The following is a 27,991-nucleotide window of genomic DNA, read 5'->3' as shown; positions in this document are numbered from 1 at the left end:
TGGGGAAGCCTTGGGCTGCCTTTTAAGTTATGGCTGTGCAGCATGTTTCCTGACCTGCTGCTGGCTGGGAGGAGGAGCCATCTCTGCAGAGGAGCGTCTTCTGGTCCAGTATGGGTCCTGCCGCCCTGCTGCCCCATCATGAGACAGAGCTCCAGCATCAGAGCAAGCACTCCATTCTCCCTCTGCTGGCCACTGAGGAGCTTTTACTCACGCTGCTCCCGTAGTAACAGGAGCACAGGCGGCAAGATGTCATCCTCCACCTCCTCCTCTGCTACCGATGGACAAGGGAAGGTTAAACCTAAATCCCCATTTCGCAAGAGGGGTAGCTTGCAGAGCACCACCAGCCCTGGTGAGTGTGAAAATATGGTAGAAAGAAAGCAGAGTCTTGAAACTGTTACATGGAAGTGAGGACAGAAAATTGCACCATTGCTCTCTTGTACTGAAATATTTACATCGCTCACCCAGTGCACTTAGAAAGTCACTGAGTTTTCAGAGGTGGATGTGCTGCACGTCTACTTTGTTGGTCTTGTTTTGTATCTGTGGTTTGGAATCAGTTGACTTATTTAGCATTTAATGACTTTCAGAATAAATGTGGCTTCACATGGGACTGTAATGCCCTTCATTAAGAAGAATATTTGATCTGAACTAGAATTGCAAATGGTTATTATTATTTGGTATTGATTAATCTATGGAGTCATTGAATCATTGATAACAATTAATTAATAACATGACTGAAATTAATTTTGACCTTGACAGGTGATGTGTGGCTTAACAGTTGGATTTTAGGCAAGTCTTGATACTAAAAACCAGCTCATATGTGTAATTGAAATGCCAGTGGAACTAGTTTAATGAAGTTATTCCCAGTTGGTGTGCATGATGAGTTTAGAAGATGTATGTATTAATAAAATCTGACTGTTTGGGGCATTTTAGCATTAATTTGTAATTTCAAAGTCTGTAGTGTTCACCCTGCCCTCATGTTATAGTAATGACACTTATCTCTTCAGCTGGAGGTGGAGAGAGCAGTGGGAGTATTTTATCTTGTAATGGCACGCCTCTAATCATGACAGCAGCACCTTCCACTGGTGATGTCATCTTTCTAATAACATTAGTAAGACCTTTCTTAACTCTGTGGCCAAAATTGTTGTATTTCCTTCAGGTATTACATACACTCCAATGAGTGGTCCATATAAAAGTTGTTAAAACTATTTTCTGCCATCTAAACTTAACAGAAAGTTATGTTTTCATTATTACATTTATATGACTAAAACTACATTTAATGTTCCTGTAACAACATCCAAAAGTGAATGTGTTTTTAGTTTAATGACTTCTGAATTATGACAGCCTTTCAACAAAGTCAGCTGCGTTTTAGTTGTCATTTATCCATGATATTTACTAATGTCACTGCCATTTGTATTTTCTCTAGACTTCTTTAGAACTAACATGTATTGCATTGGCAGTTGTTGGATGTATTTGCTGTTAATGTTATGATTGATCCCAAGCTGTGCATAGGAGTTTAATTAACCTTTGAGTGGGTTAAGGGCAATAACAGAAGACCTTTAGTAACGTTTGAAGTCAGTGCTTTGAACTGGTCTGTCTGGGCAAAAAGGACACTGTTAATACTAATTAAATGATAATATTTATTTACTTTTAAGCTAAATGTTCAGTGGCAAATGTTGAATATTTGGAGTAATGCAGCAGAAGATCTCAAGCAGTAATTCATAGTGACAGACTCCATACTCTTATTTGCTGAGGAAGCCTGTCTTTGCTGCAGTAATAAATAACTTAGGAGTCTCTCCATCGATGCAGTCATTTAAGTCCTCTCAATTAGCCGCTTGGCTGAGCCCCATGCACTCCGAGTCTGTCATAAGAGCCACATAGGCTGCCCATTTTTAGTGCTTCTTTTGACCACACCGGTCTGTATTGCTGTTGTAAAAAATAGATTGTATGTGCAGCTTGATTGGGTGGTGTTTTATATAAGGCTGAATGCTCCAGTCTGGAATGCTTTACAGCATCTTCCCCTTCAAGAATCCCACAAGTTAAGGTTTTTTTCTGATAAACTCTGATCTCCAGCACTCTTGAACAATTGAAACACATCTCTTATGTAAGTGATGGTGTTGATTTGCTGGTGGAAACATTGATTACCCAGTCAGCTTTCTGATCTGCAGGAATCCCTCTCTGCCTGCAGGCTTCTCTCCCCCTAGACTGCCATTGCATCACATGAAGCAGAATATGTAATGTGGCTTCCCAGCCAAACCCATATGATTTGATCTATAGAGCCTATTAAACTGTCTGTCAGAGAGGTGGAGGGAAATCCTCTCTCCAGCATGAATTACTGCTGCACCTAATACTGGCTTTTCTCTGATCTTTACAAACTCTGGCCTTTAACTTGACATTACCTTGTGTATCTTTTATTATGTGGTGTGGTAGCTGAGCATATCAGATTTTCTTCTTTTACATAGCTTGTCAGCTCTGGAGCATTTGTAAGATTTTGTGATCAAAGTCTATATACCATATTTCTCCTTTATACTGTAGATTGAAATAATATATGTGGTAGTGGGCAACATTTGACATGTGGTTGGTTCCTTCCATCTGAAGGTAAGACATGCATCCAAGGTAAGCCCTGTTAGGGCTGTAATATACAATTAATATCATTAATATCAATTAACTTGACAGTTACAATATCTTCTTTATTTACTCAGCAGTCCTTTCGAGGAATAAAATACTAAAATAATCTCAAGTTTCATAGTAATGAAGACAATGCGGTCAGATATTTTGTTTTGTCCAGCCAGAATCCAAATAGATTCAAATCATGATGATACTTTCAATCCTGATCAAAAAACTAAATCTAACTAAATGAATGGCCATCTCTGGAGAAAATCCATGTGATTGCTGATGGTTGAAGCTTTTCTGGAATGCAGTTGAATTTAGTTGAAACATAGCAAAATTTTAGTTGGAAAGTGTGAAATGAAAACTAAAACCTTATACATTGGTTATTCAAAGATCTGTAACTCTTCCTCTAACACAGACAAGCCAAACCTACCTCTTTCTTTCTTTCTTTCTTTCTTTCTTTCTTTTTTTCTTTCTTTCTTTCTTTCTTTCTTTCTTTCTTTCTTTCTTTCTTTCTTTCTTTCTTTCTTCCCTCCCTCCCTCTCAGGCCCAATGCTACGACAAACTATGAAGCATTGCAGCTTTATGTAGTAAGATCTAATCCTTTTCTTCATATGTACCACACATGCTGCAGTTGAGTGGTCACTCTGTTATCCACCACCTGTTGTTTTTAGTTTATTAAACACACACATTGCTCCTGTTATGGCATGTGTATCTGTAGGTTTGTCCAGTGACATTATGTACATCATGTGTTCTGTGATGTACTGTGTCATGTGGGCTGTGTTCTTATTCATCAACCACCACTACCATCAACCTCTGTACCTGCCTCACTCCTCCTTCCGTCAGCCGACCCTGCAGTAGTAAGCAAATGTATGACAAGCAAACACTAAGAGCCCTTTCCCAGGCCCCATAACCTCAGAGCTGTCACTGTTACAGCGTATTGTAGGTGTTACTCATTCCTACTAAAAAGGTGTCACAAAGATGAAGCAATTTACAGAACCAACCACACTGTTAAAAAGTACAGAATTAAGGCCACAGTATTTACTTTGACATATTGGAGAATCAGCACAACTAAAATGGTATGTGGACAAAGATTTTTGTATTTCAACCTGTTTTTATGGTTATACATAGTTTATAACACACTTGGGTGATTCATGTAGTGGTATACTGGCAGAAAACAGAATCACCAATGTTATAGAATTCCTGTTTTTCTGTTGTTATTTTTATTTTTCAGAATTTTTACAGAAAAATAAAAAAAAAAACTTGTCATTAAGGTGCAGTTTTGTATTTTCCTGGTTTACCCACTAGAGGGAGACTGTGACTCAAAAGGCTGTGGTAAAGTTGGGCTATCACTTTGGAACTAGTGGCTGGTTGGTTGTGTCTCAGACTCTGTGGCTGTAAGACGGTGCAGTTAGACATGATCGAGGACCAGTTTGTTCTGTGTTTGAGTGGAAAATTCCACAACTTTCCTATCCTATGAATAACACTGATACTTCCCATGTGACAGTAGAAGCCTGACAGTTCTGGAAAAGGGATTTTGGAAAACCAGGAACCAAGGCCTTAAGAGCTATTACAGTAACAGGTGGTTTGTTGTTTTTGGGTGTGACTAGATATCCTGCAGGGCTTCCCTATCTGTCGTAACTACACCATAAACAACATAGACTCCACATCATACCAGTGGACACAACATCTATCTCAGTGGGGTGATTTGCAGGTTGATAGACAGTGCTTATGGTGGTATATGAGGGTTGTATTTCATTGCTGAGGTACAGTTAAGCATGTTGCTTTACTGTCTCAGCTCTGGCCATGACTCCATCTTCATGTAATCCTCCTCATTGGATCACAGATGAACCCATGTCAGCTAATGTTTGGTCTGTGTGTGGCACTTTTTTTTGTCTTGTGAGTCAGTGAATACCTGGACTGTCACTCACCTTTTTATCTAATGATCTCACAGCTTCAAGTGTCACTTATTTTAGGACTATAAGCACACAGTACCCCTTCATACAAATGCAGGGTGAAAACATGCAAAACTTCACATTAGCTCCATGCGTGAAATAGTTTTGGTCCATTAAACTGTTTAGAAAACAGCTGAACCGAAGTGTGAGTCAGAACCCCCTCTGCTTAACCATTTTCAAGAAGTCTTTTTATTTCCTCCACCTTTAATGCTAGCCATACCTTTGGTTTTAGTTATGGGATATTAACCTCTTGATGTGTGCATAGTGCTAAGTACAGTGTGTTAGAAGTGTGCTACAAGTTGTCAGTGTCGAGTGACACAGTGCTTGTCTTTGCTATATTCAGATATGATGAGAGCTCCATTGATAGATGTGGCAAGACCTGTTTTCTGGGTTATCACAGAGGACTGGAGAAGGACATGTCAATATGTGTATGTTTCTTTTGAGATGTGATGCAGTGTCTACTATCAAGTAGTGGTTTGAGTGTTTACAGTGTCACATTCATGTGAAAATTTGTTTTTTTGAGAACTCAGGATGAAGCAAACATGGTAAGTGTGAATGCTAATGCAGGCTGGTCCAGTTTTCTTCACATTCACATGGGAATTTGTTTGCAGGGTCACAGATGAGGTTTGCTTGAGAATGGCCTTGGAATACTGTCAGCTGCTGTGTTCCTATGGGAGAATGAAGTGGGAGTTGAAAGTGTGTAGATAGATTCTTCCTTGTGCTGCTGAGTTGTCCCTTGGGCAAAACAACACAAGTAAAGCAGTATAGTAGAGAGGTTAAAACTGAGGTTAACACCGAACCACAACTCTTGACTGCGTTTGAGAAATAAATATAAAATGAAAAATGGATATTTGTTTCTGTTAAAATTCTGGAACCTATCTTAACATCCTCTCTTATTGTTTAGCAAATTATAACAGCTGATAAGCTATTTTTCATTTACATGGTACAAGGAAGTTGTCTATCTTACAGTTTAAACTCATAAAAGAAAGTTGATGGAAAAAAGAGAAATAAAATGGAAATACAGGCTTATTCACAAGAAACCCCAATATATACTAGCAGGTTACCTTACTTCTCTAAACGTCCAGTGGCTGTAACTTAACTGGTACAGATATGACAATAGCATTCATAGGTAAAGTCGCACTTCTGGATTTACTTGACTCTCTACCTGCTGTCTTTGTTTTATTACTTCCCTAAGTCCATTAATAGCACCTCTCTGCAATATTATACTATACAGTCAGAGTTGGAAACATTTAAAGATTAATACTTTTAATGTTCAATCATGCATTTTTTGTGGCAGCTCTTCCTTAGATCAAAAAGTAGGTGGTTGCTGTGGCATCATCAGGCCTCTGCTTGGGTGTCCTTCCCTCTTAGTACACAGCAGAAATGAAATGTCACTGAGAGCCGCCATGCAGGTAAAATACTGAGTGTAATGCATATATGCACATCAGCTTAGTCAGACACTGGATGACGGGTGTCGTTTGTGGTTACTTCCTGTGATATATTTAGGGTAAGAGGGAAAGTTTTTAGACCCCTTCAAAGCTCCTGTGCAAACTATATTTGCTATTTGTAAGAAAAGTATGATTCAGAGTCCATGTCAAAACTATTACTGTGATAAGTATGACTAGCATGAAACACACCTTCCTTAGAAAAGTAGGGCAACATTTTTGTCATAGCGGCCCGTTTAGTCTTGTGTATTTGCCTGCTTTTGCTTATCTTTTGAAGCAGCTGAGTCATTTTATATGTGATATTATTGCACAGAAATGGGGATCTGTCCAGAATTCAGTCCCTGGTGTGGTTTTATGTTGGCCTTTTGTATGTCTTTCATAGAGATACACAGCATGTTGATCTTTGTGTGTCCCTGCATGGCTGCATTTGTTAGATATTTATCTGGAATATTCTGTGATAATCTTTGCTTTTAGCGTTATTTGAAATATCTGTCATGGTTTTTTAAGGGTTAGCAGGTGACTTACACAATGTGAAATGTAGCCCACATGCCTTCCTTGTGCCATACAGGAGTCATGTGAGGCGGAAGGAAATACCCTCTATAGAAATGATGTGATGAAATGTAGCTTGCAGCATGTAAATGGTACAAATCCACACTGTATATACTACAAATATTGATGTACAAAAATCACGCATTCACAAAAATATTATCTTTATTGTTCAGCATTGGAAGACTCATCTATGTAATAGTAAAAGCTGGTCTAACCATGTCATTGAATGGTTTAAAAGGTATTATTGTGCACAGTGCTACAGAACCAGTAACTGGATGCAAAAAAATAACATACATTGTAAAGTAATGGCTATAAAATTGTGAATTTTTAACACAACATGTAAACAGAAGCATATCTTATCTTTAATGTTTTAATATCCCCATCATTAAAAAGTATTTAAAGGTTCAGAGTCATTGCAGCATTCATGAATAAGAGGTTTGCAGTCTGTGGGTGGGAGGTGCAGGAAAGGTGGGAGGGGCCAGAGATGCAGGGCCTCCTCCATTTTATAGCACAATAGAGGGTGAAGTAGTTCACCACAATCCCTCCCTTTTTCTGCCACGTGGTATGTTCCAACCCAGTATTTAAATCCGGGAGCTTGACGGCTGTGCTGTTCATGCACTGCAAACCGGTGTAATCCAGGAAGCAGCTGAGGGACAGAGGCAGAGAGGGGGAATCAAGGGAAAAGGGAGAAAAAACTGCTTCAGCGGCTCACTGAAGGTGACGACAGTTCCAACAGGAGACTTAAAGAAAAGAGAAAAAAACACCCTGCTGTTACAGACGTTTTACAGGAGAGAGTGTATCCTCTCTCTCTGTCTCTCTCTCTTTCCTCTGTTTGCTGTCATTCTCACTGTGCCAGCGGGGGAGGGTACATCGGCCGTCCCAGGCCTGGTTACATGTCCCAGCATCCTGCAAGAACTCAGACAAGGCCACTGCGACCGTAACGGAGACTGAGAACAAGACAAGACAGGGACATAGAGGTATTGTAACCTATGCTGACTAGTGATGTACAATACCACACAGTGCTTGCTATTGTAATTGCTGTGTTACAAGAAGTTCTGTTCACACGTTCTCTGTTAGCTGTGGTACTTTACACTCCAAAAATAATACACAAACATTCTCATAGTATCAGGTGAGGTGCCTGTGCACTGGAAGAGCCGAAAACAGCAGGAGGAAATACTGTCCTGATTTGGGGGGTTTCTTTACTGGGAAGGAAAAACAGATGGAAGAGAGAACTACGTCATGCATTGGTGAGGTTGCTTGGTCTGTTGCCATGATGCTGATCTTAGCAAAGCTTCATGTGCTCTATAGTTTATTACTGTGGTTGACGGTTTCAGTCTGTGAACATTTGGGGCATCTGTTCTTTTCCTTGGTTCAACGTAATGTACATAATGGTGTTTCCCAGTGGATTAATCACTCAGGGTCTTGCGAGTTTGCTGACAAAAACAAACATATACTGTAAATTTTGCACGCGCACACACACACACACACACACACACACACACACGTGTGCACACAATGTGCAACAAATAGTGAGCTGCTGAACAGATGCCAGTGAAGATGTTATGAGAAAAATGAGTAAAAAAAGAAAATATATCAATGAACACTCTACTGTTCAGGTTAGCAGCTTCACTGCCTGATGAGTAGATGTCAGCGGCTGTTTATGTGAGCACAGTGATAATGTACTGTAAACTGCTGGCATCTCAGTTTTAAATATCCACCTGAACACGTTGACCTTCCTGATCTTTATGAGCACAGTGTTTTTGTGAGAACAGCTGACATGTTTTGTGTGTTGGCGTATAAGATTGCAGTGGTCTGTGGTCTTCTTTCCCCTTTTAAAAGCTGTTTATGTTGCAGAAATCTGCAGCAGCTGTAGTATCTCCCACCTTAGTATTAAACTTTATTTTGTTTGTGTATCACTTTTTTATGTCTGCAAATATATTTGTTTCATTCCAGAGAGTTCTGAAAGTTTGAGAAAATTATACTGTTCTATTTGGAAAGTTATTTTGAAACTTGTAGTTTGAAGCCGGCAAATGTCATCACCCATGTTTGTACTCTTGCACTAAGCGTGCTGAGTACTGATAATATATTTTCCAGACAAAGACCTTAAGTAGAGGTTTATTCTCATCTGTGGTTGCTAAGGAACAGCTGAAGAGTGTCATCACTCTCCTTCTCTTGGGCATAAAGTGAAGTCTGTTAACAAAAACAAACGCCCTGAAATAAATGCAGCAAATACCATGACCACCACCCAAAAATACCCAAAACAATTTACATACCCCTAAATACCTACTTAGTGTAAAATACCCATAATTTATTGCCAAGCTATAACATTTATATCTCAATGGGATTCTAAGCTAATGAGAATAGAGTAAATGTATGATTGAAAATATAAGTGGCCGACCACTTTTAAGTAATATGACCTTTTTTCTCATAATTATCAAAATGACATTAATTAGATAGTTAATATGCAACATTTGATGCACTGACACTTTATACACACATGTATTTTTCATAACAGACTGATGCTTAAAGTGCATAAAGTAAAAATAAACAAAGACAAACTCTTGTACAGTGTGTTGTACTGTAGACACAGTCCTCCTGAGGTTGTGGTATGCCAGGCTGAGTCTAACTTATAAATAGGTAAGAGGAGACTAACATAAATCCACTCAATGAACAGACGCCTTCATTTTCTCTGTTTTGAGGAAGGTTTGGAGCAGAGGTAGTACAAGTTGAGATCCACGTAAATGAGGTTGTGAAAGGCCAGATGTGTTCATTTAAATGTCAGTTCCACTGTATATTGTTACTGTGGGAAAACGTGTTTCTGTGATCTTGCGCTGGAAACATTTGGTCAACAAGGTCTGTTTTGCCATACAATGGATTATTTGCTGATTTTATCACCAAACACTGAGCATAAACTAATTATGAGACAGACAGTCACACCCATTAGAGAGTAGAAGGAGATAATTAATATAGAAATTAAACTTTGAGATATTACAAGTGGGGAAATCACTCATAAGCTCTGCAGTGGCAGCCAAATTTCATTATTTCTCTGGGTATCATTTTGTGTGTTATGGCAGTAAATGGCTCAGCAAGAAGCCTCGTTTGAAACCATGTAGAACAGTGGACATCCTGATTAGAATGTCTGATTAATATTATGAGATAACTTGAAGATTTACTGTTTTAATTCAACTCACCTGCTGCTAGATTGTAATAGAGATATCAGTCGTACTATGATCCTGTTCTGGGAAAAGAAAAATTACTCTACAAATAATTGCCATGTAGGGACTTTTGTTTAGTATTAGTGGCTGTGGTTGAAGGTACAAAAATACATTTCACTGTGCATTGTACTATATATAGCTGTGCATGTTTATCTTACATTCATAAAATGTATCTGGAACAATTTTTAGTTAGAAAATTAAAAGAAACTTTAAATTAGAAATTTACAATTGTTATTTGTAATTTAAATATTTTCATTTTATTAGGTATTAAATGAAACATTACGAACTGAACTGTTGTTCAGCTGAATGGGGCATCACTTTGGGTTGTGAAAGACTGTGACAAGCAAATTAATAACAGAATAGACCATTTATTTAAAAAATGAACATTGAGCAAAAGATTAGTCACTATTGTGACTCACAGAAAAAAAAAAAAAAAAATCAGTACAGTTGAATGTCAAGCACAGTTACTGTTTATGTTTGATTTGGTTTACTGGATGCACTGTGTTAGAATAAGAGTGAATATTTCCATCAACCAGTGGCAGGATTGTCATTCTCCTTCCTTTTGCTAATGGTGTGTTACTGCTTTAAAAGGTCCACCTCGCAATGTGAAAGAACAGTAATCTCCCAGCTGCAACCGCACAGTGAAAATGACAAGTTTTGACAAAGATCTGTTTACATGCTATTTTCTTCTGCAAAGATTTAGCCATTTTAATACCATGTCTTGATCTCCTCATGCCCACAAGTTCTACCAAAACATCTTCAATACTGATACTGTTTTGTAAATATACAGTTGCAGTCTCCTGTTCTCATCTGTGCCTAAGATCTAAACAACAACCCAGGTGTCTTTGACCCATATTATCAAATGTTATTGGAGGGGTCCAGACCTATCTACCGCACTGGCCCAGTGCTAGATCCGACTGTGCAAGACTGATGAAATAAAATAAACCAAGACATTTAACAGAAACATAGATTTTTGAAGTGATAGTTTAACACTACATTGGTGTAAATAAAACTGATTAAAGTAAGTTGTGTTCAGTACATTTGGTCCAGCATTTGGTTCCTTGATGAACCTTACGTTATTTTTTCTATGCACCAGAGGGACAGCATAAAAACCAGTATGACCTTAGCTCAGGTAAGACTAGACAGGCAGATTTTATTGATCCCTGTAGAGCACAGGCAGATACCATATGTGTGAATCTCTGATAAGGTTCAGAACCAGGTGAGCAAGGATTGTGGGCTTCTCAACAGTCTATGAAATTAACATTATAATAGCCAGAGGGAGATGCAAAGGCTGTAGCATTTCCTTCTAAAAAGACAGCAGTCAGCATGTTTGAGGTGAGTCTGAAGAATTTCTAGAATACTTCTTCTTTTATACGCCAACATGCCTTCTCATGCAATCTGGGACTGTGCAGACTGTTGAAACACACAATTAAAGTGCCTATGTCAAGATTTCACAAAAATAGGCCAAAAAAGGAAACAAGGGTAGGCAAGAGTGGTGGTTGTGTTAAACCACAGTCTTTGTCACAAATGAGTTGCACTGTTTAAAACTGTCTCAAGGACAACACTACAATCAAAGGTTGCTATTTTTGGACTCCATTATGGCCTCTTTGTTATATATGCAGCACAAGTGGTTCAACAAGACATCTTATTTATCCTTATTGGAGTTTATTAGATACAGCACACACTAGTAAATGGATTCTTTAAATTGTATGTTGGCCGAATAAATAACATTTGTTAAAGCAAACAGACCTAGTTTCTCTCTTTTTCTTATGTATGTACTCGTATTGACGACTGCAGTGGGTTTGTCTCCTGCTTCAGTGATGTCAGAGAGAAAAATAGAGTCAGGGGTTTGGATTAAGAGTCGTCTGTGTTGGAAAGGCCAGGGGATTACATGGATACTATACTGGGGCGAACTGTGTGTGTGTTGTGTTTGTGTGTGTTCTGGGTATTTATTACATTATGGGAATTCAAATCTGTTTCTACGGTCACTTGTGGGAACAAAATACATGTCCCCATAGTGTAAATCTTTACATTTCACAGTTAAGAGTTGGTTTATGGTTAGGGTTGTGAAAGTAAAGTAAGTCAGTGTAATATCCCCATGGAAACCCAATGTGTGTGTGTGTGTGTGTGTGTGTGTGCGCATAGTTGACATTTGCATTAGGTTATGGATGCTATGGGTATGTAAATCTGTACCCATAGTCATTTGTGGGGACCTGTGAGGATAAAAGGCTAGGGATAAGTTGAGGTTAGTTTAGGATTTGGGTAAGGGTTAGATTTAGGGATATTGCAGTTATGGTTAAAGTAAATTAACATAAATCAATATAATGCTCTGTATACACATGGAAGCACTATGTGAGAGTGTATGTATCCGTGTACAGCATATTTGAAGATTTTTTTTATCTGTATATTCCCATGTTCAGTAGATGCTTAATTACCATGTCCAATGCTAATGCAATTTAAAAACACAATTTTTTGGGCAGTTGTTGGGCAGAAAGCTCAGAAACCATAAAGGAGCAGAACCATTAAGTTACTTTAATACAGATACAGTCTTATTAACACACATGTTCCTTAACAAACAAATGTTTAAGTTACTTAAGTTTACATGCTCTCGAGTTCTAACACATGTCCAAGGCAAACTTCTGACCCAGCTCAGTAACAAGCAGGGACTGATTTTGATGTGACATATGGCTTGCCATACCTCAAACTGACCTCTTGACAGAATCTCAGTCATTCACCCACAGTTCTGGATTCACTGAAATGTTGGCGGGGGGTGCCTAATAGATCCAGCTCTGCAGCTTTAGCCACACTGAATCCTACCGATGGCCATGTTCCACTCTGCTTGTGCCAGCCACGGCATCTTTTCCTGACAGTGATGTGGTTGTTATTTGTGAATTTTAGCTCACTGGCAGATCCGCTCTGCGTTGTCTTTGTCTTCGTTAGCAATTTCTTCAAACAGCTTCTCTGATGAAACTACTGGTCGGATTCATTTTAAAGTTTTATATGTAGCTTCCTTGGGACAATATCTGCTACGTTTGTTCACAGTTTTAAGAAATTTAGATTTTTGCATTTTTGGTGAATTTTTGAGATATTTGAAATTTGCCTTTACTTATAATGGGCCATATTTTAATGGTTTATGGCATGGAAATGGTTCAAGATGAATATAGTTACTATTGAGCACTGATAGCAGCAGGTGAACCTGACAACCTTGCAAATTCAAGTTGTTATTGATTATAGATAGAACAGGGACATTTGGCCTTTTTTTTTAACAAAGAGAACAGACGCTACTCAAGGATGGTGAGAATGTTACATGACCACCAGTTCAGACGGTTAGAGGATTTCATGTCAAATTTTAAACTAAATTTTGTTTTGAACACAAAAACAGGACAAGTACTCAAGGTTTTTTTCTGTACATTACATGTGGTGTGTTTTCAAATATTTTTAGTGTATATTTATTGATGCTACATTACTCCATGTTTTACATTCACTAATAAATAACAAGATATAACTTTGCTGAAATATCAGTGATCAAAACTTAATCTTTGGTATATAGTTTGTCCATTGGAAAACACACTGACAGGTTTATTTTTATTGGTAAATTGCACCACTTGCTATATAGTACTCTGTGGACCATCATCCAAAACATATATTTATACCATGTGTTTATGCAGAAACAACAGTAAGAGACCACAGCCACACTGTCAGAGCTTCGAGGCTGTACTCATTAGTACCAGCACAACAAAGCTGTATTCAGCAACAGTGTTTCCATGCTAATCTTCAGGATGTATGCTATTTAAAATGCTCTGAACACAACACGCAGTTTAGAAGGGAGTACAATTAATTTAATGTCTAATATTTAAGGATGTAATTACAGAAAGGGAACATAATGTTCACCTGCAAAAATAAAATGTTGCAGAGGGAGCGAGTCTACAATGTTCCTACAGCTGCTCAGAATGGATGTAATTTTCTTCTTTTCTTGTTGGATGCATTATGTCTGAGTTTGAACCAGAGTTGAATTAAAAAATCCCAGAAACAGAAAAAAACAACTAATGGCACCAACCACTGGGTAAAACTGAGTTGAAGGCAGAGTGGTATAATCTACAACTTAGAGTAAATTCAAAGGTTATTATATCAGCAGAGAAACTGAAGAAAAAGTGAGTTTCTCAGCAAAATATATAATAAACTGAATGTAAAGACAAGTGTCTACATCCACTGTCATTTGTCAAATTATATGGAATTTACTAATGAGTCATCGTTGCAGAAGATGACAGTGTTTCCATGTTCACTAAGAAACCTTTGAACGTTTAAATGAGCCATATCTGACGCTGAAAACCTGAAAAACGACATTTTGCCTGAATTATTTAAACATATTGATAGGATTAGTGATTCTAAAGTTAATAAACATTTTAGATCAGTAGATGATTTTTAGTCACCGCCAGCTGTTTCAGCTCTCTGAAGGTTAAAGCAGTTATTAATCATGCGATTGTTGTTGTCCTTGTGGTGTCAGTATTATATAGTATAATGTGGAGAGCTTCCCTCTGTTCATTCCAAACTCTGCAGCCTTGGAGCCAGACAGCAGATGGCAGAGACTAATTGTCACAGGCCAAACACGCCACCAATAATGGCACCAATTATAGAGGCGAGTGAGCACACCACTCCCAATGCCACAGACTTATGAGTGGGTGAATTACCACATGTACACATATTTTTAAATTAAAGTCATAGCTGTCTTAAAAAGTAAACAAGTAAATGTGTTGTCACTGATTCCCCCTGACTTTTTGGAGACAGGTGTATTTTGTGTGGTGGTACTTCTGCTTCCTTCCGTTTAGTCTTGAGTGGAGTGGGCGTCATCTGTTTCCAGCAGGTCTGGAGTGGGGAAGGCCCCTCTGTGTCATTCTCAGGTGTGTGCACGTATGTGTGCATTTGTACTTGTGAACTGTCGCAGGTATGTGAACAGCATGTCCACATGTAGCACAGTGGCACAGCATACTGTTGTTACAGCTGCCTGATCTTAAACTGGCCTGTGGAGTTGGATATTTTACAAGGGTTTTCATGCTCTGTCACACTTGCAGCCACAGCCGCTGTTATCGGAGCCTCATAGGTAATTATGCACACTTGGCATTTGTTTTGCTTTTCCAGGCTGTTAAGCGTTTGCAAATGATGTGTTTGTCTTTAATGTTTTCAAAGTAGAGACAGGAAAAATTGGCTAAATGTGTTCATGCAGCTGAATGAGAAAACAAAGGAATTCCTGGCCAACGGTTTTCTGGTTTTGAAGTCACTTGTTATGATCTGTCATTGGTTGGAGCTTTAAAAATCTTTTGTGTTGAATTATGGTGATGTCTGTGTTACTTATGTTATTGATTAACTTAAAGACTGGTTTCTCGTTGAATGGTTTAGTAATTGTTTTCTGTTTTCCTCAAGTCTGTAGTTTTAAAAATGCACAACTTAAATGTGCACTCAGTAGTTTACTTAAAGCTGCACTGTAAACATCCCTATGAGCCACTAAAATCATAGTTTTCCACCAGACACTGGTAAACCAAACAAATTATCTTCTATTTTTGTCTGCAGTGGTACTAGTTAGTGCAGTCTGCTTTTGTATATTTAGCTTTGTCTGTCTCTGTTTTTGACAGTGTCAGTGAACAATTTTCACCATACGACTAATGTCAGGGGTGTGATTCTTTTGGATCAATTCAGAAATCCAGCTTTTCCAACCTCAAAATGAGGCTCACATGAATCATGCAAATCTGCTTTTTTTTTTTTTTTTTGGGGTGGGGTGGGGTGTTCACGGATCGGATACAGGGGTCAGGTATTCGTAAACATAATGACCACTCACCGGTGCCTCTGATTCATGTCTTCATGTCACTCCACAAGTAGTCCATTCATTTGTCACGATGAAGTCAGAGATCCACCAAAGAGTCTGCAGTCGTTGCTGAAGGTTATCTGATGTGTTCTAAGAATTTTGCTGCTTTTTTGTCCTTTGCCAATCACACTTGTGTAATGTGTCATATAAGTGCACATCATTATTACAGAAGGAATTGTATCCTACAAATCACACAGGTGTTCCATGGGCATCTGTACCCTCACATGTTATGTCGATGTCTACATACTCTACTGCACATGATTTTGCACCTTCTTGAGAATATACTTTGACTATTTCACACATATCAAATCGATGAGTTTCTTTATAGTTACCATATTATTTGATATGTCTTGCAGATAGTGTGCACATCCTAAAGTGTTAGACTGGTAATAGTCTTACACATTTACATCATACTCAATGTAAGGGCGGTTGCTCCATTAACACGCAGCTTTCAGGCCTGAACTTCTTTTACTTAACATTTTATTTTTAAGAAATGTATTGAGCAATATATTTAACCAATTGGCATTCATTATAAAAAAATGTCTTAATGAATACCATAGTTTGGATTTTGTTGTTTTTATGTTTAAGATTGTTTGTGTTTTACAGGTTATACAAACTATTTAAAAAGAGTAACTTTGGGCCTTTAAGACATTTTGATGTTTTTTATTTATTTAAAATGCCAAACATGTATTCTACAAATAATGAAAATAATCAGCAGATTATTATTCAGTAGTGAGAACTACTATTGGTTGCAACCCTACTCATACTTGACTTTGTGTGCCCACAGATTTGTGTAGTGCGTCAGGACCAAAACCCCTGAAGCCTCAGCGATCCCTTCCAGGGACTCCTGTTTCACTCACACATTACCCTGTCGACCTGCGACATCCATGGAAGAGAAGTACAAGAGATCGCAGAGGTGACAATTCAGAGCTTCTAAAACATAATTTACAAAAACAATGATCACTGTGATTAGATGGAGAGAGAAACAATTCACATGCTTGAAATGGCAGAATTTTTCTGAATAAGAAATTTGCTACTTAAAAAAAACAGCATTTTCATTAGCCTTTATTTAAGTATTAATTTTGACTGGATTGTGTAATAATAAACCGAATTTGCTTTTAAAACTTAAAACTCAGATTGAGAATTTGGTTAATATGATACAAATTCAGTAACTGAAGTTGTTGAGTTATTATATGATATTATACCAGTCCAATATGTGCCATAATGTGGCCTTTAACGAAAGCACATGTAACAGCTGTTTTTTTGGGACCTGTAGAGTTTTCCCTATGTCCAAGGTACATAAATGATGCCATAAATGATGACATTTTATGATGCCATAAAAGCTATAACTTATGTTTTCCAAAAGGAGCTGTTCACGCGCAGCATGGCTGAGAGTGAGATGCGAAGTGCTCCTTATGAGTTCCCAGAGGACAGCCCCATCGAACAGCTGGAGGAGCGACGGCACCGCCTCGAGAGGCAAATCAGCCAGGACATAAAGTGAGGAAAACAAACACAACACAGTCTGTACAAAAACTCTTAACCTGACCTCAGACCAACACACAAACTAATAGTTAGCTCCGTTCTGCCTTCACTTATGGAGTGTTGCTTTCATCCACGCACACACGCTTCTCAGGAAATTGTGAGTTTGCAGGTCAACTAACGTTCATAATAAGCTAATGGGGCTAGCCTGCAGTTGGCACCTGTCCTGGTGTTTCATCCTGCCCTACACAGATTTTTACTGGGAGGTGGGTTCTGTCTTTGTTGCCAAGGTTGAAGCTATCTGCTCCACTAAGCCGATCCTCTCAGTTGTTATCTGACACGCCAATGCAAGCCCCTTTTTACCAATCAGTGTACCAATACTAATTATTGATATTTTTTCTATTTGTGTCTATCACTGTGATCATTTAATACCAAAATGCTTTGTGATAGTACTACAAGTATGTGTGTGAGAGACTGTGTGAGTGTTGATGCGTGTGCTTTTGCACATATTGGGTCTCTCTCCCTGTGTGTGCTTAAATTCCTCTCACTCTGATGCCCATCTGTCCCCTGGCTTGCCCACACTATCCTGCGCCGCTGCATATCACCCCAAGGCTTGAGCCAGAGATATTGCTCCGCGCCAAACAGGACTTCATGAAAATCGACAGTGCTCCAGACCTAGAGTGAGTGAGCTGCTTCTGTACATTTTATTAAGGGGTTTTCTATTTGTTTTCTTTCAGTCCATCTTCATTTTGCTTGCTTGAACATCTGAAATGTCCATGGCAACAACCTGATATTTTACCTGTATCGTCTATATCTCTGTATCCTCAACATATGTTCAATACTTATCAATATCTAGTCTGCAGTACTTTTTTCTCCAGAAGCAAGACAAACTTTATCAACATATTGAAATGGAGCTCATCTTCCCCCTGCTGGTGACCAATAGATGTAAAATAGCTCTAAAAACTGGTAACCTTTTCATTCCCTTTTTACTGTATCAAAAACAAGTCTGCAACAGCTTGTGCTTTACATTAAAAACTAAACACTTATGAATGCCCTGGTCATTTGCATGCTAAATATAAGATTGTGAATGAAGGATTGATACACTGACAATTTAGTTTTTGCCTTCAGCCTTTAATCGGATAAATTTTTCTTGGCCAGAGTAAAATGGTTGTGAACATTTAACCTGACAGATACTATTAGAAACTTTTCCAACAACCCAGCGAGGGCCACATTCCACATTCTCTATTTTTCATTTCTTACTTTCCAGTCATCCTGCCTTGGCCTACTTTTCCTGTTTAAAACTTTTCATTGTCTCTATCCTTTCAGGTTAATGAAGGAGAAGAGTGTGGACACTGTGGATGATGATTTTCCGGAGAGGGAAATGCCAATGGAGCGAGAGTACCAGCGGGTTTCTATATCTGGAGAAGAAAAGTGTGGGGTGAGGAGATCTTCCACTAATTCGCAATTCTTCAGCAAAGTAAAAGCTTTTGTCTTAACTGTGTTTTCTGATCTATTTTTTAATCTAACAGGTGCCCTTCACTGACCTGGTAGATGCTGCTAAATGTGTGGTGAAAGCATTATTCATTCGGGAGAAGTACATAAATCGATCCATGCAGACCTTTTGTAAGACCACGGCTCACGCCTTACAGGACCTCGGGGTGAAGACTCACGATATGAGAGTTTATGATGATATTCCAGAAACCCCTGTGGATGCTGGTATACTGCTACATATTTTCACCAAACATATTTTATTGTATCAGATGAGAAAACTCATCATGTAGTGCAGTGATTCAAAAACTTCCAAGAAACAGACATGAAAAACAAAACAGAACAATTCAATACCAACAAACTCAAGCTTGACTGACCTTTTTGCTGTTAAAACACTGTCTGAAAGTATCAGTTTTGCAAAGTTTTTGTCTTGTTTCTTGTGCATCTATTTGCCTTGTTATGTTGTGTACACCTTGCATTTTTTTATAGTTTCACCCTGTGTCTTATATGTAGTTTTTGTCTTGTTTTTTTGCCTTGTGCCTTTTATAATATTTAAATTTTTCATGACGGTATTGTCTTTTGCATGGTTTTACAACACCTTTTTTGTCACACCTTAAACCATCACTCTGGTGAGATCAGTATTCACAAAGTTCCCCTGAGGCCAATCATTTCTATTTTATTTAGGAAAATGAATTTGTATATCAAATTATTGTGTGTCTTTTGTTCTAACAATTGGCAACCCAATAAAAACAGCTTGATGAAAAGGTAGATTTAGTGTAAATCAAGTAAATGTAAAAATGGAAGGAACCATAAGCACACGCAAGAACAAGTTTCGGTAACACTTTATATTAAGACACACATATTCACTATTAATTAGCTGCTTACTAACATGTATATTAGTAGCATGCTAGCTATTTGTTAGTCATTATAAATCATTAATTAATACCTTGTTCTGTAAGACCTTATTCTACCCTTACTAGACCCTTAACTAAGAATTTCCCCTATATAAGCTCCTAATTACCACTTATTCATAGTTAGTAAGTAAGTTGTATATCAACTATGATCTCAATATGCTTTACTCAGTATTTAGGCTTATAAGGTGGTATTACCACAGGAACAGTTATTCTTTCCTAATAATACTTACCAAAGGGGGTCTATGCATATGGAATGAAACACAAAACCACCAATATTGAGATCATAGTTGATATACAACAAGTTACTCACCAACTATGAATAATAGGTAATTAGGAGTTTATATAGGGGAAGTTCTTATTTAAGGTTCAAGTAAGGGTAGAATAAGGTTTCACAGAATAAGATATTAATAAATGATTTATAATGACTAACAAATAGCTAGTACGCTACTAATATACGTGTAAGTAAGCAGCTAATTAATAGTGAATATGTTTGTCTTAATATAAAGTGTTGCCCAAGTTTCATATTACACCTCAAAATAATTAGGAAGATGAAAACATCCCCATATGATGTGTCATTTTAGGTAATATTCTGTATTACGTATCTATATAGTTATTTCTAATAGATTTTTATTGAGATAGTAAAGAAATGCTTCTGCAAAGTATGTGAAAGCACTCCAAACCAAAAAACAGAAAAGGGACCCTGAAAAAAATGTACTCATGGAGAAAGACTTACAGGCGCTGTGAGCTACTGTGTCATTGTTAATTACTTGAAGATGGTTTTAGCTCTAAAGATGATTAAAGTTCCGTCCTGTCTTCCAGATGCCCCCGTCCACCCACCTGTTTCTGAGACCCATCCCTACGACAATCAGGACCCTGGAAATATGCCCCCAGATGCAGGATATGGTTGCACTATGGTGGATGGAGTGGTTCATGTCTACACTAAAAGAACCAACATGGACAAGTGTGTGTCTTTACCTGTGAGCTGCCATGTTAATACTGAGCCTCCATCACATCACGTTTTCAGTTTTAACATCTCTGCCCTCTCTCCCTCCGTTCAGAAGTACAGAGCTTGATCTGCCCTATCCTGACCTGAAGGAGTATATTGCCGACATGAATGTTATGATGGCTCTCATCATCAACGGGCCAGTGTGAGTTTTTGTTATTAACATTGTCCATTTCTAGCTTGTATTTTATCTTTTACTTTAAAGTCTGACACTGAGTGTGGTGCTTACAGGAAGTCTTTTTGCTACCGCCGCCTGCAGTACTTAAGTTCTAAATTCCAGATGCACATCCTCTTGAATGAAATGAAGGAGTTGGCAGCTCAGAAGAAGGTTCCTCACAGAGATTTCTACAACATACGAAAGGCAAGAATTAACAAATGGCACCTTCTGCTCATCTAACTAGTACAGTCATCACTATTATTTTGGATCGCGTCGTTCAGGTAAATTGTAATGCACTGTGGTACAGGTAATGCACAATCCTAGTTTCTCATATTGTCTTTCTGTTGGGTCCTGACTTCAGGTAGACACACACATACATGCGTCCTCGTGCATGAACCAGAAGCACCTGCTGAGATTCATCAAGAGAGCCATGAAGAAATACCCTGAGGAGATCGTTCACATCGAGCGAGGAAGGGGTCAGACACTCAAGGAGGTGTTTGAGAGCATGAACCTGACAGCGTTCGACCTGAGTGTGGACACTCTTGACATGCATGCGGTGAGGCAAATGCTCAAAATTGAAGAGAATATATATAAACGTAATCGAGTGATTTAGGTCTTCAAAGACTTGTTTTCTTTTACTTACCAGGATCGAAATACATTCCATCGGTTTGATAAGTTCAATGCCAAATACAACCCCATCGGAGAATCCATCCTTAGAGAGATCTTCATCAAGACTGACAACCACATCGAGGGGAAATACTTTGCGCACATTGTCAAGGTTTGAAAAAACTCAGCAGTATTTTTAACTTTTCTAAATAATTAAATGATAAACACACAAACTGATTAACTGATGTCTCATGTCTCTTTTTATCTAGGAGGTGATGTATGATTTGGAGGAGAGCAAGTACCAAAACTCTGAGCTTCGTCTGTCTATCTACGGTCGCTCCAGGGATGAATGGGATAAATTGGCTCAGTGGGCTGTCAAACATAGAGTGTACTCTGACAACGTGCGCTGGCTTGTTCAGGTCCCCAGGCTTTTGTAAGTACTAACACAGTGTGCTTTTAACCACAGAATTTAACCATTAGTCTGGAATTGGTGAGCAATTTCTCACTATTGATGTTGAACCCAACGGCTTAACACACATACACAGTTCTCCCTTTAGCTCTGCTCCCTAAATTCGCAGATATACAATGCAGTTGCTCATTATTTTTGTCATAATTTCAAGTTTTATTTGCAAGAATACACACGCCCTCTGTTGCTGACTGGCAGGAACACTGTGTGATCTGACCCACTTTTTTCCCATTTACTCAGGCAGGGCTATGTTCTTTCGGTGACTATTAGTGTCTATTGGATTAGAATGATTTAATTCACCTTTAATAAAATAACAGCACGTAAACATGGATGATATAATTTCACCCCCTAAACTACAGCTTACCTGTGATTTTTTTTTAACCAATAAGAATTACATCTTTAATAACTGCAAATGTCTTTGTTTACCATCTTTCTAGTGACGTGTACCACACAAAGAAACAGCTTGCTAACTTCCAGGAGATGCTAGAGAACATCTTTTTGCCTCTGTTTGAAGTCACTATCAACCCCCGCAGTCACCCAGAGCTACATCTCTTCCTGGAGCATGTGAGCATCATCTCAAAAGAACTAGAAGCTACCATGATGATTCACAGTGTGTGTTGTTTTAAACATTTGAATGTGTGTTCATAGGTGGTGGGCTTTGACAGTGTGGATGATGAGTCCAAACCTGAGCATCACATCTTCAATCTTGACAGTCCCCTGCCGGCCAACTGGACAGACGAAGACAACCCACCGTACTCCTACTACCTCTACTACACCTACGCCAACATGACTGTGCTCAATCACCTGCGAAGGTACAGCGCATCTGGACATGTTTTAACACACAAACACAAATTACATCAGAGCTTTAATGCCACTTCTCATTTGTCTAAAACAGGAAGCGAGGTTTCCATACGTTTGTGCTGCGACCTCACTGTGGAGAGGCAGGGCCCATCCATCACCTGGTGTCTGGTTTCATGTTATCAGAGAACATCTCCCATGGGTTGCTGCTCAGAAAGGTCAGGACAGGATGTAACTGAGCTAGATTCACAAAGCCTCTATGGAAATGTTCACCAAGTTAAAATAACATCAGCCTCTCTGGGTGGTGTTGCATATCTTTCAGTTAATTTAAATGTCATAAAATGTTATCAAGAAGGTAAACACAATAATATAAAATGAGTGCAATCAAAAATAAATCTGATCCTAATGATGTTGAATTCATGTTGCAACTTTTTTGCTGATTTGTTTGTTTTGGTCAGGCTCCAGTGCTTCAGTATCTTTACTACTTGGCTCAAATTGGCATCGCTATGTCACCGCTGAGTAACAACAGCCTGTTCCTTAGTTACCACCGAAACCCACTGCCAGAGTATCTGTCCCGGGGCCTCATTGTGTCTCTGTCCACAGACGATCCCCTTCAGTTCCACTTCACCAAGGTTTGTGTGAGCTAGCACAAAAAGACAATTAAAACTGATGGTTGAATTAAAGCTTTTTTTTTTTTTTTTATAAACATTTGAATTGCCATTAACCCTTGCATTTGTGTTGTGTGATCTGTTTGGACCCAGGAGCCTCTGATGGAGGAGTACAGCATTGCTGCTCAGGTTTGGAAGCTCAGTTCCTGTGACATGTGTGAACTGGCGAGGAACAGTGTCCTCATGAGTGGGTTTTCACACAAGGTAAAATACTTTGTTGATCTCATCAATAAATGTATTTATTTAGACAACAAAGGTTATTCATACTTGGACTGATTTCTTTGATACAAATTAACAGCACTGTCATAACAGGTAGATTACATATTATACATACATCATTTACATCTTCAGAAGATGCTTTTCAATTTTATTTTTAAATGAGACACACTTTTTAGTGGTAGGCATGTATTTTAGTCTTATGGTGTAGTTTGGAATTTTGTTTCTCAGACCTCTGCTTTGTACTGGTGTACTTTCAACCTGTCTGAAATTATTCTTCTTCAGAAGTGACATGTATTGATGAAAATGCCCCAAAACACATCATAACTGTTTGATAATACTCCTGATGTTTATTCTCAAATAATTTTTCCTAATTTCAGGCAAAGAGCTACTGGTTGGGCCCCAGCTATTCCAAAGTGGGTCCTGAGAGCAATGACATCCGTCGTACAAATGTCCCTGACATTCGTGTGGCGTATCGCAGCGAAACGCTCTCTGAGGAGCTCCAGCTCATCACTCACGCTGTGAGCACTGACGAGTTAGACACTATTGATGAAGAGGACACTCTGTCCATGGGCCCTCTTCCAGGGGGACGCTGACGTCATGGTCACATGGTTCTATCCTGTAAAGTCCCAATCCTCCAGCCAATCCCAGCTCGACACTGCAGTGATGCAGTCTCAAGTGTCCTGTTGAGTTTACCTGTAAACACCCAGAATTGTCACTATAGAAGAACGCTGCACGCTGACACCCTCACAACTCCCAGAAAGCCAAGGATGTAGTGCTGCTAGGCAGCTTCACTGTTCCTTGATTACCTGTGTCTGGTTTTAGGACTCAAAGATTATACTATGGCTACAACTCTGGGTTCTGTTATTTTCTCTGACGTGTCCACCGTCAGTTTGCATGATGAACGTTTGTAGCATCGACGAGCTCGGGGGTTTTCGAACTCAAAGAATTAAAAAGCACTAGAGGGCAGTGTTTTCTGTCTGCTCAATCTTATTTTTATGTTTTGATTCCACGACCTTTCCTGCCAAAGCCATCATACTGGTTTCTGTATTTGTTGTAATTGGCCATAGATGTGACACTGTCTACAGAATGAAGTCAACATCACATTAAGACTTCGACTCTCTGAAAGCTGCTTACAGTACGGTTGACCTTACATTCAGCTTAGCCTAAGTGCTTTTTTATGTTCATAACACATATGTAGACTGTAGATTCAGAATTTGTGAGATGAAAGTTGCACATATACAGGAGGCTTTGACAAGTTTCATATATTAACCTCCTCAACAGTAGCTTAAAGGTTAGAAAACTGAACCAGAGACTCAAACAACAGGAGAAGACAGTGAGCTGGATCAGTGTCAGCCATGCACAGGGCTTGGTGTTGTTTCAAACCATTTAGTTGCCAAATTGCATAAACAATCATTGTCCCATGATTTGAATCAGTTCTGAAATAACCAAGAGAATCTCTAGCTCTGGAGTCAGGTAGGAAGCAGATTTTTCTCTGGTTGACAGCAAACATTCCAATAAGCAAAGATGAGTTTTTAGACACATATGAAAAGATTTCTAGTAAATATAGAGAACTATTTCGGTTTTATGCTTTTCTGCAGTAGACGTTTAATGGGGAAATGTGCATTGTTGACCAGTTTGTGTCAAAGGACAGTCAAAGTGCATGAATTTAGCATCGTCCAATGAGAACGTCCGTCCCTTACCTCATTGTGGTATGAAGATGTGGAGCCTGTGCACCTTCTCAAGGCCCTGACCACACTGTCTTCTTGGACAAACAGAAAGTGGTGGAGTCCCCCCCCCTCTGCATGTAGTGCACTATACATATGCACAAAGCCAAGACTTCACAGTGCCTTTACAATGTTAGGTTTAGGCACTTTGCAACCATCTCCTTCCAGACTGTTGTATGTATAATGTATAAAGTTTTGTCTTTACCAACTATTGCATATTTCTTCACAGAGTACACGCCTGTGCACTGTTGCAATATCCACATTAGTGGAGTTGAAATCCCCTAGATGCATGTTTAGAGTAAAAGAGCTTTTTACTTAGCCTTCGTATTGTATTCAGGAGGAACATTGATTTATGTTCAGGCCTCTGTCTATAAGTGCTTTTTTTGCATGCATGCATGAATAATGGATGGCAGGAGTGAATGGTTTGTTTACAGCCAGCTATAAAATAACGTAAATTAAAATATTCAGGTTTGCCCACCAGCTTTTTCAGTCAGAAATGTGTTTGCAATGAATATTTTGTTCAGCAAACACATTTAACCTCAGCATTTTTCACCATGTAGACATGAGCAAACCATGCTGGGACATGGTTAAAACTGATGCATGGTTCCTGTAGCATTCTTATGAAACTTCCCCAGACCTGATCTAAGATCAGCCGTTTTGTATTGTCCACTCATCCTGTTGTCACACCACTCTCCCTGCCACTGGACACAGTCCAGTCAGACTGTGAGCGTTTTTCTTAAAAACCTAGATGCTACTGTTAAGTAATATTTGATGCCAAGACTAGGACTTATAGTGAGTAAACACAGAGGATGTTAGGTGTAGAAAGAGATAAAGCATTAGAAAACATGAGCCTTTATCTGAGTAACTAACTGTAATGTATTAGGTCATAAATATATATAAATATATATGTTTAAGTCAACAGATAATTAAGATTTAAAAAAAAAAGGAATTGGATCTTAATCTAGTAAATCACAGTAGCTTCTATGTGCTGAAGGATGCGCAGGAGTTTTGCATTGGTGGAATTTGTGTGGTTGTTGGATTTCATGTATAAAATGTATTTTTTTAAAGGCGATATAGAGATAAGAAATTTTATATTCACTATATATCAATGTTGAGGTTAAACAGTTTTTTTTTTTTGCAGTAGATCAGTGTGAGCTAGCATTATGTCATAAAAACAGAATATTTTCAGAGCAGTTTTTATTTTGGTTGTACTTTTTAATTTGTCAAGGGAATATGACACAGTATTTTAGTGTCTGTCCTGCCTGTTTATTCTCACAGTAGCTGCTCCCCTTATGTGTTGTTTCATACTCCAGATAATTCTCAGTTTGAAGTTGTAGTTCAGTTATCAAATAGGTGATACATACATGATTAATACCTCTTATTCTACAGCCAAAAGTCTCTTCAGTAGCCTTTTAGACACATAAATGAATTGTCCATGATTTTACATCACAGCTGTTTTAAATCTGTTTTTTTTTTTTGTTTGTTTTTTTGGGTACAAATTTGTGTTAAAAGCTATTTTTCTTGAGTTCCACTACTGACAGATTCATGATCTATGCTGAGTCATCCTGTTTGACAGCATCAGTCCAGAAGCTGAAGCACAAAGTGTCATAACTGCAGTTCCATTTTGTCACTGACTTGTACTGGTTTCAATGTGCAATGACTAGTTTGTTGATGACTTTTATAAATTATGAGGATACGTTTTTGATGCAGTAGTTTAGATTCTCTGTTCCATCCCTGCTCTGTTTTTTCAATGCTTAGACTTTTACTTAGATATCCATCCACTTTGTTTTTATAACTGTTTTTACTGTTTTTATGTACACCTCAAGGGTTTATATGTCTCTTAAACTAACCACAAATTGTCGAAGACCCTACCTCACAATTTCAGATCATGGCTTCAGCTCGGTTTTGTCCTCAGCAGCATCAGTGTTAAATAAATAACAACACCCCACACCAACAGAAAGAACAGAAAATATTTACTGTTCAGTGTTTTCTGAGCTGTAAAACATAAAAAATACACTTAAAAAACTCAATGCCTGTAAAATTCATGTTGATTTCACTGTATCTATCTCACCATGTATTCATTTCACGTATTTTCGTACTCACACTCGAGGTATTTTATGTTATGTTAATATAATTACCGTTACATTTTTTTTTTGTTTTTACGCTACTGTCACTTTGTCAGAGATTTTCATTTTTATTTGTGCCTAATTTTGATCAGTAGTCATATTATTGCCTGAAATGGATTGCCAGTAATTCACACATCCAGAAGCATCTGATAATGAGGTTCATGTCTAATGTCTGAACAATATAATAAAGCATGTTTACTCACTATGCCTTTGTACTGGTCAAACTTTTATTTACAGGGAACATGATAAACAAATGGATCAGGCTTGAACAGTAGATCACCCTTCACCTTCACTGGTTTCATTGGGCTGATGTAGTTTATCATATAATATAATTCTCATATTTGTCTATTGATTTCATCACATAGCAGGTTGAAACATTTGAAATTATTTCAGAAACATTTAACAGACATTTCAGAGTGATATTTATATTATTTGATACATTGTGGAGCATTTAAAAAACAAAAATATGACAATGTTTCAATAGATGTGATCTGTATGTGCATGTTAAATTGATGTAAACCTTAATCCCACCTTTTCAAAAGGTTTACACTATCTCACAAGAGAAAAAACTGTTTTGGTCCTTGATGATTTTTTTCGTCCTCTTTGGAATCGTCTCACAGGTTGCACTTAATTTCCACCCTGCAGTTTTGAAACACAGAACTTGTCAGCATTTATCCAGTGTGATTTGTCTGACTGCACACTAAAAGCACAGATA

General features: G+C 38.3%; 1 protein-coding gene across 1 annotated transcript; it reads left to right on the top strand.

Annotated features, from left to right (window-relative positions):
* The first annotated feature begins 27 nt into the window (after positions 1-27).
* Positions 28-27,481, top strand: ampd2a (adenosine monophosphate deaminase 2a). Its single transcript, XM_030134260.1, is given in 19 exon segments — positions 28-349; positions 16,416-16,521; positions 16,523-16,544; positions 16,995-17,125; positions 17,719-17,787; positions 18,434-18,545; positions 18,637-18,823; positions 20,329-20,470; positions 20,568-20,657; positions 20,744-20,873; positions 21,031-21,225; positions 21,316-21,447; positions 21,545-21,708; positions 22,179-22,305; positions 22,390-22,553; positions 22,637-22,757; positions 22,998-23,171; positions 23,301-23,411; positions 23,804-27,481. Coding segments are annotated over 19 exon segments (2,700 nt in total). The 5' UTR covers positions 28-42; the 3' UTR covers positions 24,020-27,481.
* Positions 27,482-27,991: the final 510 nt, after the last annotated feature.

The sequence above is a fragment of the Sphaeramia orbicularis genome, chromosome 5, assembly GCF_902148855.1.
Source record: "Sphaeramia orbicularis chromosome 5, fSphaOr1.1, whole genome shotgun sequence".
Classification (NCBI taxonomy): Eukaryota; Metazoa; Chordata; class Actinopteri; order Kurtiformes; family Apogonidae; genus Sphaeramia; species Sphaeramia orbicularis.
This window is presented reverse-complemented; position numbering and strand designations above follow the sequence as displayed.